This window comes from Cnephaeus nilssonii (assembly GCF_951640355.1).
Source record: "Cnephaeus nilssonii genome assembly, chromosome: 23".
In the NCBI taxonomy this organism is placed as follows: domain Eukaryota; kingdom Metazoa; phylum Chordata; class Mammalia; order Chiroptera; family Vespertilionidae; genus Cnephaeus; species Cnephaeus nilssonii.
Window position 1 is genome coordinate 11,338,634 of NC_137094.1, and position 12,004 is coordinate 11,350,637.

Genomic DNA, 12,004 nt, shown 5'->3' on the forward strand with positions numbered 1-12,004 from the left:
TCACTGCTATTCAGTTCTTAGATGTCATACTGCTCCTTCCAACAGAGGGTATTCGTGTTTGCCTTACGCTGTATCTGAGATGCTCTTTCCACCATCCTGTAGATTTGAGTTCACACCATTCAACAGCTCCCCGGGGCGCCCGGTTTGTGTAAGTCCTGTTGTAAGCATTAAGTGAACAAATGACTCAGTGGATAAAACACAGAATGAACCTTGCAGAGCTTGTATTCCAGGGAAGTTACTCCTGAACTCCTTAACTGGGTCATTTCTGAAGACGGTAAACCCTGGCAGCACCACACGTCTCGTTTTTGCAGTGGTTACATGTCTTTCACATACATGTAGATGATTATTTGACTAATGTCTGTTTCTAATACTAAACTTATACTCCAGGAGGCTAGGGATTCCTTCTCCCCTCACCTTCCCATCACCGCCTCTAGCAGAGAACACAGTGCCTGACACATTAATATGTATTCAGTAGGTGTTTTTTGAATTGATGTCTTACTGAATTGATTGATTAAAAAATTAAAGTTGTTACCGTTTAAGTTTCCTCTTCAGGACAGTATAAGATGGGCTATATTTCCTTCATTTTTAAATGGATATACACATACATTTATTCTTGCATGAATTTTGGTGATTTTTTAGCCTTGGAACATATAATCATTATTTTAGGTCATGTAAACATGTTCTCAAAGTTAAATTCTAATTTCTTGAGTTTAAAAATACAAACATGCTGAATACCCCTTTTGAAGGATTTTATTATTTTAACCAAGAAAATAGTTTTAGGTTGTTCCAACTATAAAAGTTTATAAGCACTTTAGGAATTAACTATTTTTAAGAGTAAAGATAAGAAATGGCTATTTAAAGTCAGAAAAAAATAGAATTTTTATTTAGAAAAATTGATTTACTTCATTTATGTGTTCCTATTATAACCTTTAAACAAATGAGGAAACTTACAACTCAAGCTTAAATAAGGTCTTTAAAGTGTTCAATGGTGAAATTAGGAGTAATCAAAATTACTTCTACCTATTGATGCCTGATCATTTCATATTGATAAATCAGTTTCTGCAGTTATTTTTATGTATGGAGATTTATTCCTTGTTCCATCCTCTGTATGACATGAAAGTTTTAGATTGTTTTAAATACACTGTATTGTCAAAATGTTTTATCTTAATCTAGATTTCTTTTTTATTCATCAGGTGATTCTGGACAAGGTTTGAGAAAGTGGATCAAGCAAGTTTTAAATCAAGATTTAACATTCCAACACATAAAAATTATTTATCCAACAGCTCCTCCCAGGTAAGTAGTAATTGATCTCAATGCCCAGGATAGCTCTTTGGCATACAACATACATACACTATAGATGTTCTTTAAGCTTAATTCTGTATTTTAAATATTTTAAATTGGGATACCTTTTTTAAAAGACTTTATTTATTTATGTATTTATTTATTTATTTAGTAATTACACTATTGGGCCAAGTTTTGAGAGGTAATTTATTCCCTCTTTGAAAAGCATTTTCTGGAGCTCTTATCTTAAACTTTGTCGCAAGCATGGCCTACAGGACTCCACTTCTAGCCCGGCAGATTGCTCCCCCACAGCTGAGATGTCTCCAGACCGTCAGCTGCTGTGTGCAGGAGGAGCCCAGCCACCCCTTTCGCCTCTGTGCACTTCCTACCAGTGTCCTGGCAGTCTCCACTTTCCGTCCTTGGTTATCAGGGTTCTCTCCAGAGAATCTTCAGCCGAATTTTTACGGTGGTTCTTCTGTATTTTAATTGTATTTCCAGTTTGGTCCTGGGAGAGTGTCAGATTAGCTTCCACTTACTCTACCGCCATTTTAGAATCTCCAAAGTTGTTTTATTAGGTCCTGAAGAATGGGTATTAAAATCTTCAACTATGATTATAGATTAGTCTGTTCCTTCCCTTAGTTCTTTCTCTGGGTGTGTTTTTAAGTGATATTATTAGGTGTGTGCCTGTGTGGGATTATTGTCTTCCTCATTAGTAGCTACTTTTATATTATAAAATGAGGATTTTTATCTCTACTAATACCTGGACATGAAATGTACTTTGTTTAATAATATAGTGTACTAGAGGCCTGGTGCACGAAATTCGTGTGTGTGGGGGGGTGTCCCTCAGCCCAGCCTGCACCGTCTCCAATCTGGGACCCCTAGAGGGATGCCCAACTGCCTGTTTAGGCCCGATCCCCGAATTGGAGATTTGAGTTCAACTGCTCTCCTGCCTGATTGCCCCTAACTGCTTCTGCCTGCCAGACTGATCATCCCCTAACCACTCCCCTGCCAGCCTGATCGACACCTAACTGCTCCCCTGTAGGCCTGGTCGCCCCCAACTGCCCTCCCCTTCTGGCCTGCCCCCCCCCCCCAACTGCCCTCCCTTGCAGGCCTGATCCCTCCCAACTGCCCTCTCCTGCTGGCCTGATCACCCACAACTGCCCTCCCCTGCTGGCCATCTTGTGGCGGCCATCTTGTATGTTGGAGTGATGGTCGACTTGCATATTAACCCTTTTATTAGATAGGATATATGCCTTTCTATGTTATACTGTTTTTCCATCCTTTTCCTTTCCTTTGAGGAGTGTTACATAGTATGTATTTCTTCATCTTTAGCTTTTAACCTATCTATATCATATTTAATGTAGGTTTCTTATAGACAATATTTATTTGGGCTTTTTTTCCCCCTTTAACCAATCTAAATAGTCTCTGTCTTTTAAGTATTTGTTTAGACCACTTGCATTTAATGTAACTATTGATATGTTTGCTTTTAAGTCTGTTTTTTTTTCTGCTTTTTTCTTTCCATTTTCTTTTTTATTTGAATTTTTTAATATTCCATGTTCATTTATCTATTCTTAATTTTTTCCTTATTGCTTAAGGGATATAAGGTATTTATCAAAGCTTTTACCTATTTAGTGTTGTTTATTTAATCACTTTACATGAAATATAGAAACCTTACAGCCATACAGGATCTTTTATCCTCCCTTCTTTATGTTATACTTGTCATATGTATATCATCTACAAACTGAAAACTATCAAACAAGATTGTGATATTTGCTTTCAACAGTTACACATCCTCTCTAATAAAATGGTAATATGCAAATTAACCATCACTCCGCTACATAAGCCATGCCCACCAGCCAAGCCATGCCCACCAGCAATCAGGGCGAGTATGCAAATTAACCCCAATCCAAGATGGCTACAGCCACAGAGAGCAAGGTTTCCCAGGTAACACAGTAAGCCAAGCTTTCCATAGCCGTTGCAGGCCTAAGCCTCCACTCAAGCTACAAAGTTTCAATTATAGAAGGTAAACAAATTCAAACAAATGGCGGCAGAATGGAGCTTGAGAGAGCAGGCCAGGGTTGCTGCCGGCAACAGGGGAAGCAAAGCTTTCCACACACCCTGGCCGGGCTCACCCGCTTAAGGCTACAAAGTTTCAATTGTAGAAGGTGAATTAACTGCCACAGAAATGGCTGCCACCCCGCCCCGGAGGGAGCAGCAGGCTTGGCTCCGCTCCAGGCTACAAAGTTTCAATTGTAGAAGGAAAATAAATTCCAGATACCAGGGCCTCCCCTTGGGTTGCCAGGGGGCGTGGCCGGCCTGCAAACCACCACAGGCCCCTCGCTCAGGCCACCCCACGCCCCAAGGGAACCCCACCCTGATCTGGGACACCCTTCAGGGCAAACCAGCTGGCCCCCACGCGTGCACCAGGCCTCTATCCTATCTAATAAAAGAGTAATATACAGATTGATCATCACTGCAACACACAATATAGCTGCCCCCATGTGGTCAAAGATCCTGCCCCCATGTGGATACAAGATGGCCACTACAAGATGGCCAACAGGAGAGGGCAGTTGGGAGGCACCCGGCCTGCAAGGGAGGGCAGTTGTGAGGGACCAGGCCTGCAAGGGAGGGCAGTTGTGAGGGACCAGGCTTGCAAGGGAGGGCAGTTGGAGGTGATCAACCCTGCAGGAGAGGGCAGTTATGGGTGACCAGGCTGGCAGAGGAGGGAAGTTGGGGGCAAACAGGCTGGCAGGGGAGCAGTTAAGCATCAACCAGGCTGGCAGCGGAGTGGTTAGGGGGTGATCAGGCTGGCAGGCAGAAGCGGTTAGGGGCAATCAGGAAGGCAGGCAGGCAAGCAGTTGGGAGCCAGCAGTCCTGGATTGTGAGAGGGATGTCCGACTGCCCACCAGGAGTCCCAGATTGGAGAGGGTACAGGCTGGGCTGAGGGACAACCCCCCGCCGTGCACGAATTTTGTGCACTGGGCTTCTAGTACTTGAAAGAATTTAAATAGGAGAACAGTAGCATATTATATTTACCCCATTGTGGTCTATTAAAGCTTATCAGTATGTTTTGATTAAATTGTAAATTGCCATTTGGCTATAAGATATTCCTTTCCTCATTCTTACTTAATAGGTGGTTTTAATCGGCTCAGTTAGGGGCATATTAAGTAAAAGTCAGCAATTAGCTTGTAATGTTTTAAATGGAAAATATTGCTTCATTTTTTCATTATATTTATTTGGACACTATTTAACTGAAGTGCTCAATAAATATTTTTATTTCTGTGACATACTTTAATTGTATTTGTAATTAGAGGTTTTCTTGATTTGAGTTTACTATTAGAATTTCCATTTTAAAAATAATAACAATTTTTTACCAAGCCATTAATAATTTATATGATATGTAGTTTCTCTTGGTGTTTAAAAAAATTTTTAAGTTATAAATTTTGCATAGTGCTTCTACTTTTTGATTCACTATTTTTTCACATGAACTGCATGTTTATATTTTTCATTAAACATGTTTTCCAAAACAGTATTAGGCACTTTTGATTTAGGTCCAAAACAGCTATTTTGAAGAAATAGTTTTACTTTTTTAGTAAGTATTATAAACAGCATATTTAAGTACTTATTAGTATGTAAAAACTTGTTTTCTTAGAAACATGTTCTTTTTTGAAAAAGCAACAAAAGAAAAATTTGACCTTTTCCTAGAAATTAGAATATGGATTTTAGAAGAATTAAAGTGAAAAGAAATTCAGAGCAAAATAAAACAGTTTTAGATATTTTCTTATTTCTACCTGACAGAAATTATCCAAGTGACATAAATGATTATTGACATCCATTATTCAGCAAATACTCGTTCTTGGCACTGGGGGTATCCCTGTATGAAAGAAAGTCCCCACTCTTAGGGAACTCATACAGAAATAGAAAAAGAGAGAGAAATTAAGTGTATTAATTTCAAATAGTGATACATTCTGTACAGTTAAGTAGGATAATGGGATAGGGAGGCTATATGTCTGCATTATTGGATGGAAGGGAGATATACTGTAAATTGTAGGGTCAAAGAAGGTTCCCCTGGGGAAGTGACAGTTGAGTTGAGCCCGCCATGCAAGGATGTGGCAAAGAGCATTTCAGCTAGGGGAATATCAAATGCAAAGACCTCGGATCAGTAACGGGCTGTCCTGTTTGAAGGAAAGCAGGAGGGGAATGTGGACACTGGAAAGCACCGTGAAATGATGATAGAGAGGAAAACTGAGTCAGATGACATTATCTTAAAGGTTATGAATGAACTTTGGATGTTATAACTTTTAGGGAATGCAGATCAAAACAGAACTTGGTATCAGGCTGAATGTCAACTCTTTTTTTGTTGCTGTTAACTTTGGGCATTTTATTCCAGCTTAATATTTTGCCAGTGTGTAATAGTTTGATTGATTGATTGATTTAGGAGCCACACAGATGTTCTCTGCCTAACATATTTATTTATTGTGGTAATGTCTGAGCTCTTTTATACCAGCTAATAAAGTGATTTATTTGAGGAAGGTAAATGAGTATAACATATGTACCAGTTTGTTAGCTGTTTTAAAAAACAATCTTACTTTTATGCTTTATTTAACAGTTATTCTAACATCTTAAGAGAATTATTCTTACGTTTTCACAACAGAAAAGTTCTAAAGTATTTCTTGCCTCAGTAAATTTTACCAATTATCTTCTTTGAACAGAATTTTAATTTTCTTAGGTAATAGAACCAAAAGCAACCATATTAGTAAAAGTTACATTGGGATTTCACCTCCATGGAGCATCAATCCCTAATTAAGTAAGGCACTGTCAGAGACAAAAAGTTAAATGAATGTCATTTTTTCTATTAATGGCTGAGTTCCCAGAATGATTCATATCTTAGCCTATGATATCATCCTTATTTAAGTGCTTAGACAGACAAATAAACACTTAGAGAAAGAGCAGAATAAAATGAAAAGGGAAGTAGAAATAATTCAAGAGGAAAACCATCGAATTCACCTTTAAAGTGAGTGATATGTTCAGTTTTCATTCAGAAGATCACTGGTTTTCATGACAAATTGAATCCAGTCTGGAATTTCATTTTGTCTGGCATTGACCTTAATTCTAGGTGGAAAGTACCTGCCTTCATTTTCAGAGGACTTTAAGAAAGTTAATCCTGACAAAGGGATTCCGGGATGTGATAGGCTTGAATGCTTTCGATCTTCTCTCCCCTTCTGATTCCAATTTATTTATCTCTCTTGAACAGAGGCTTCTGAGGTCAGGATGGTTGCAGGAGTGCGAGAGAATTTAGGCTCCTTTGGAGCCACAGAATGAGCCAGTGCAGGATTTGATCTCTGCACCACTGAGAGCCTGGGAACGAGGCAGGAGGACCCTTAGATGAGGATCAGGATGGGCCAGTCCTGAGAGAAACTAGCCTGCAAAAATCTTCCCTCTCAGACCTTGTCATAAAAGGCAAATTCCCAGGCAATCATGCAAGATTCACTAAAATCCCACAATAATTTTTTAAGGAGAATTATTTTAAATTATTTTAAAATTGACTATTTGATAATTTTTTTAGGTGGGTAAAGAAGAATGGATGCCTGAGAATAGGCAGGACAAGTCTGGAAAGAGCCTGATGGTACTGATGGTAGGAGAGGGGATCTACATTACCCCCTCAGAGCATACTGGGAAACCACTGAAATGTCATCAGTAGGACCCTAATGCAGTGTAGGTAGGTAGAGCAGTAGAAGAGCCACAACAAGAATAGACCCTTCTCAACTCGTGTTCTTCACCTGAATCTCAGAACACAAAAAATGATTTGAGTGACTATTTTCTTGGTTTTCAAAGGATAGTATATGGAACTAGCACCATTCCAGATGCATTAAGAGAGAAGCCCATTTATTATACACTAGAGGCCTGGGGGGTCCCTTAGCCTGGCCTGCCTCCTCTTCAGTCCAGGAGCCCTCATGGGTGGGAGGCGACCCGGCAATCAGGGGAAGGTGATGCCCCATCACACCTCTGCTGCTGCCACTGCCGGCAGTGCAAGCCTCTGCCAGCCCTGGTTACCTGAGCCTTGGGCGGCCCTGGGCGGCTGGGCAGCCACCATCCAAGGCTTGCCTGTGCCTTGGGCCAGCCCTGGGTGGCTGGGCAGCCAACATCTGAGGCTTGCCTGCACCTCGGGCGTTGGCTGGGCAGCCACCATCCAAGGCTTGCCTGTGCCTCAGGCTGGCCCTGGGCAGCTGGGGGGCTGAGAGGACTGGGGGACTCCAGAGGCAGGCACGTGGAGCAGCCGGGCCTGCCTGGGGGCGGGCCTGGCTTTGCCGTACGCCTGCTGCCCTGGCGGGGCTGAGGGGACTGGACTCCACCACCTGTGGCTGTGGGTGCTGCCATCTTTGCAACAGCGTGAGGGTCAATTAGCATATTCCCTCCTTATTGGCTGTGGGTGCTTCCATCTTTGTAACAGCATGAGGGTCAATTAGCATATTTCCTCTTTATTAGCTAGGATAGTGTATGTATTAAGCATTAGGGCTTAATTCTCTCATAGAACCTGGGGGTGAGAGACTAACTCATAACTATAGAATTAAATGGCAAAGATGGAATTTTGCCTTTGTGAGGGAAGGTGTTAGTTTTTTTCTTTAATAGGCCCAATTGACTATCCAGATAAAGGATTAACTTGAACCCTTAGTCACTTCTTGCACACATATATTCCAGAAAAATTCAAGACTTAAATGTAAAAATGAAAACAATCATAGAAGAAAATCTTGTGTTCCATGTGTTCCACGCTCCCCCACCTTCCCTTTGAGATTCCAGTCTGTTCCATGCTTCTCTGTCTCTGGTTCTATTTTATTCATCAGTTTATTTTGTTCACTAGATTCCACATATAAGTGAGATCATGTGATATTTGTCTTTCTCTGACTGGCTTATGTCACTTAGCATAATACTCTCCAGGTCCCTCCATGCTGTCTCAGAGGGTAAGAGATCTTTTTTTACTGCTGCATAGTGTTCCATGGTGTAAATGTACCACAGCTTTTTTATCCACTCTTCTACTGATGGGCACTTAGGCTGTTTCCAGATCTTAGCTATTGTAAATTGTGCTGCTAGGAACAGAGAGGTGCATACGTTCTTTCTGATTGGTATTTTGCGTTTCTTAGGATATATTTCTAGAAGTGGGATCACTGGGTCAAAAGGCAGTTCCAGAGTTAATTTTTTGAGGAAACTCCATACTGCTTTCCATAATGGCTGCACCAGTCTGCATTCCCACCAGCAGTATAGTAGGGTTCACTTTTCTCCACATCCTCTCCAGCACTTGTCATTTGTTGATTTGTTGATGGTAGCCATTCTGATAAGTGTGAAGTGATATCTCATTGTTAATTTTCATCTCTCTGATGATTAGTGACTTTGAACATTTTTTTCATGTCTCTTGGCCATTTATATGGCCACTTTGGAGAAGTGTCTATTTAGGTCCTTAGCTCATTTTTTAATTGGATTGTTCATCTTCCTTTTGTTAAGTAGTATGAGTTCCTTATATATTTTGGATGTTAAACTTTTATCAGATATATCATTCTCCCATACAGTGGGCTCCCTTTCCATTTTGTTGATGGTTTCTTTTTGCTGTACAGAAGCCTTTTATTTTGATGTAGTCCCATTTGTTTATTTTCTCCTGAGTTTCCTTTGCCCTAGGAGATGTAGCCATAAACATATTGCTACAAGAGATGTCTGAGATTTTGCTGTCTATGGTTTCTTCTAGGATTTTTATGGTTTCACGACTTACATTTGTCTTTTATCCATTTTGAGTTTATTCTTGTATATGGTGTAAGTTGGTGGTCTAGTTTCATTTTTCTGCATGTATCTGTCCAATTTTCCCAGCAACATTTATTGAACAGGCTATCTAGACTCCATTGTATGTTTTCCCTCCTTTGTCAAAAATTAATTGTTCGCAATGGCTTAAGGTCTCTTTCTGGGGTCTCTGTTCTGTTCCATTGATTTATATACCTGTTCTTGTGCCAGTACAATGCTATTTTGATTACAGTAGCTTTGTATCCCCTCGTCTACTGATGGACACTTGGGCTGTTTCCAGATCTTAGCTATTGTAAATTATGCTGCTAGGAACATAGAGGTGCATACATTCTTTCTGATAGGTATTTTGGGCTTCTTGATATATGGTATTGTGTCCAACTTTTTTCTTCTTTCTCAAGATTGCTACAGCCATTGGGGTCTTTATAAGTTCCATATAAATTTTTGGAGTATTTGTTCTAGATTGTGAAATATGCTGGTATTTTATATATTTAAGTGTCAATAATATACAAAGCACTCTTCTAAATTACTAAAAAATTAAAAGCACAGTAGCAAAAAGCAAATGATATGATCAGGTAATTCCACGTGTGTGGTGTTCTAGAAGAGGCAGCACTGATCTGTAGAGAGAAAATCCCCACTGGTTGCCTGGGAAGGGAATGTGAATCGCTTGCCAGGAGACATGAAGGGGTTTTCTGAGAAAAGGGAATGTTCTGTATCATTGTGGCAATGGTGGTTACATTGTCAAGTCTTTGAACTATATACTTAAAATGTGTACTTTTATATCTGTAAATTATTCCTCAATAAAGTTGATTTTAAAACGATAGTTGATACCCTTCAGAGATACCATTTTATAGGGTGTTAGCACCGATTGCTGTTAGGGCTGTGGGCAAAAGGCTATTATCTTTTCCTGTTGAAAGGTTAATTTATAGATTTTATGGAAATTACTTTAAAACACGTTTTAAGATAAAAATTATACCTTTCAATCCAGCAGACCTGTTTTTGGACTCTTTCATAGGAATAAGTTCCAGTAGGTAAAAACACATATACAAATATATTTAATGTAGCATTCTTGGTGGCTAAAACCTGAGTACCAAATAAATGCCAATTAGTAGGGGAATGGTTGACTACACTGTGGACCATCTTGATCATAAGATACTAGAGGCCCAGTGCACAAATTCATGCACAGGTGGAGTCCCTTGGCCTGGCCAGTGATCGGGGCCGATTGAGGCCATCTCGCCCAGTCCCTATCGGAGCCAATGGCAGCCACGGGGAGAGACTGTGGGAGGTTGGCTGTGGGAGCGCACTGACCAGCAGGGGGCAGCTCCTGCATTGAGTGTATGCCCTCTGGTGGTCAGTGCACATTATAGCTACTGGCCAGTCATCTGGTCATACAGTTGCTTAGGCTTTTATATATAGACTAGCGGCCCGATGCACGAAATTTGTGCAAGAATAGGCCTTCCTTCCCCTGGCTGCCAGCACCGGCTTCCCTCTGGCACCCGGGACCTGGGCTTCCCTCACAGTCCTGGCTTTATCAGGAAGGTCGTTGGGAAGGACATCCAGTCTAATTAGCACATTACGCTTTTATTATTATAGACTAGAGGCCCAGTGCACGAAGTTCGTGCACTGGGGGGGCATGGGGAGTCCCTCAGCCCAGCCTGCACCCTCTCCAATCTGGGACCCCTCGGGGGATGTCCAACTGCCCTCCCCTGCAGGCCCGGACCCTCCCAACTGCCCTCCCCTGCCAACCTGGTCGCCCCCAACTGCCCTCCCCTGCAGACCTGGTCCCCCCTAACTGCCCTTCCCTGCTGGCCTGATCGCCAACAACTACCCTCCCCTGCCGGCCATCTTGTGGTGGCCATCTTTGACCACATGGGGGCAGCCATATTGTGCAAGGGTGTGAGGGTCAATTTGCATATTACCTCTTTATTATATAGGATTACATAACCATTTAAAAGGATGGGCTACAACTATATCAGGTGGAAGGATTTCCATGAGGTAAAGAGAAAAGGCACACAAGAAAACCAAGTAAACTATTTAATTTTTTATTTTTTCTCCAATTGCTGTTCAGATTGAGCTTGTTTCTGTACCTGATCTTCTAACTCACTAATTCGGTCCTCTGCTTCTTGTAGTCTACTGTTGAAACTTTTCATGGTGTTTTTGATTGTAGCTATATCACTTTTCATTTCTTCCTGATTCTTGCATAAGTTGTTGATTTTCTCATCCATCCGATGTATAAATTCCATGACCATTACTCTGAACTCCTTTTCGGTCATGTTGCAAGCTTCAGTTTCACTAATTTCCTTTCTTGGCGACTCCACATTTTCTTTCCTCTGTGAGTTATTTCGTTTCCCCATTCTGACTGTCACCAGAAAGCTCAAGCTTCCGTTTGCGTGGACCTGGGCCGTGTGCTGTGGGGACTTCGCTCCACCCTAGTTTCACTGAAGTGCTCTGACACTAGGACGTGTGGCTGCCTTTGGTTGGTGGGAACCAGACTTGCCCAGGATCAGTGTCCCCAGTGTTCCGTGTGGTCTCGTGTGCACATTTAGAATCAGGGGCCCTGTCTGCACCACACTGTTGGTATGTGCCGAGAATGATATCCTTAGCATGTGCCAGGAGTCAGAGTTTCCCTGTGTCTGCACCAAGACTCGAGTGTCAAAGTCTCTGTTGCCTTGTGCGGTTTCTCGTTGAGAATCAGGGTCCCTGTGTGTGCACGCACCAACAATTGGGGTCGCTGGCTCTTAGTGTGAATGCGCTGTGAGTCAGGGATCCCAGGCAGCTGTGTCCAGCGTGCCAAATTCCCTGAAGTGGAGCTGCGTCCTGTGTGTGCTCTCTCTACTGAGCCAAACCGGCTAGAGCGCACGTTCTTAAAATCCTGAAGGTGAGCTGGCTCAGTGAACTCTCCCAGAGTCCCGGAAGGGGGGCGGAGTCCGTCCTGCGCGCC

The 12,004-nt window shown here is 41.8% G+C and overlaps 1 protein-coding gene across 2 annotated transcripts in view; it reads left to right on the forward strand.

The window, feature by feature from the left end:
* LYPLAL1 (lysophospholipase like 1) overlaps window positions 1–12,004 on the forward strand; it is a 55,638-nt gene that overhangs the window by 20,268 nt on the left and 23,366 nt on the right. For both annotated transcript variants that reach the window (XM_079763455.1, XM_079763454.1), the window contains exon 2: window positions 1,194–1,293. In XM_079763455.1, coding sequence (XP_079619581.1) covers window positions 1,194–1,293 — 100 coding nt within the window. The remainder of the gene's footprint in view (window positions 1–1,193; window positions 1,294–12,004) is intronic.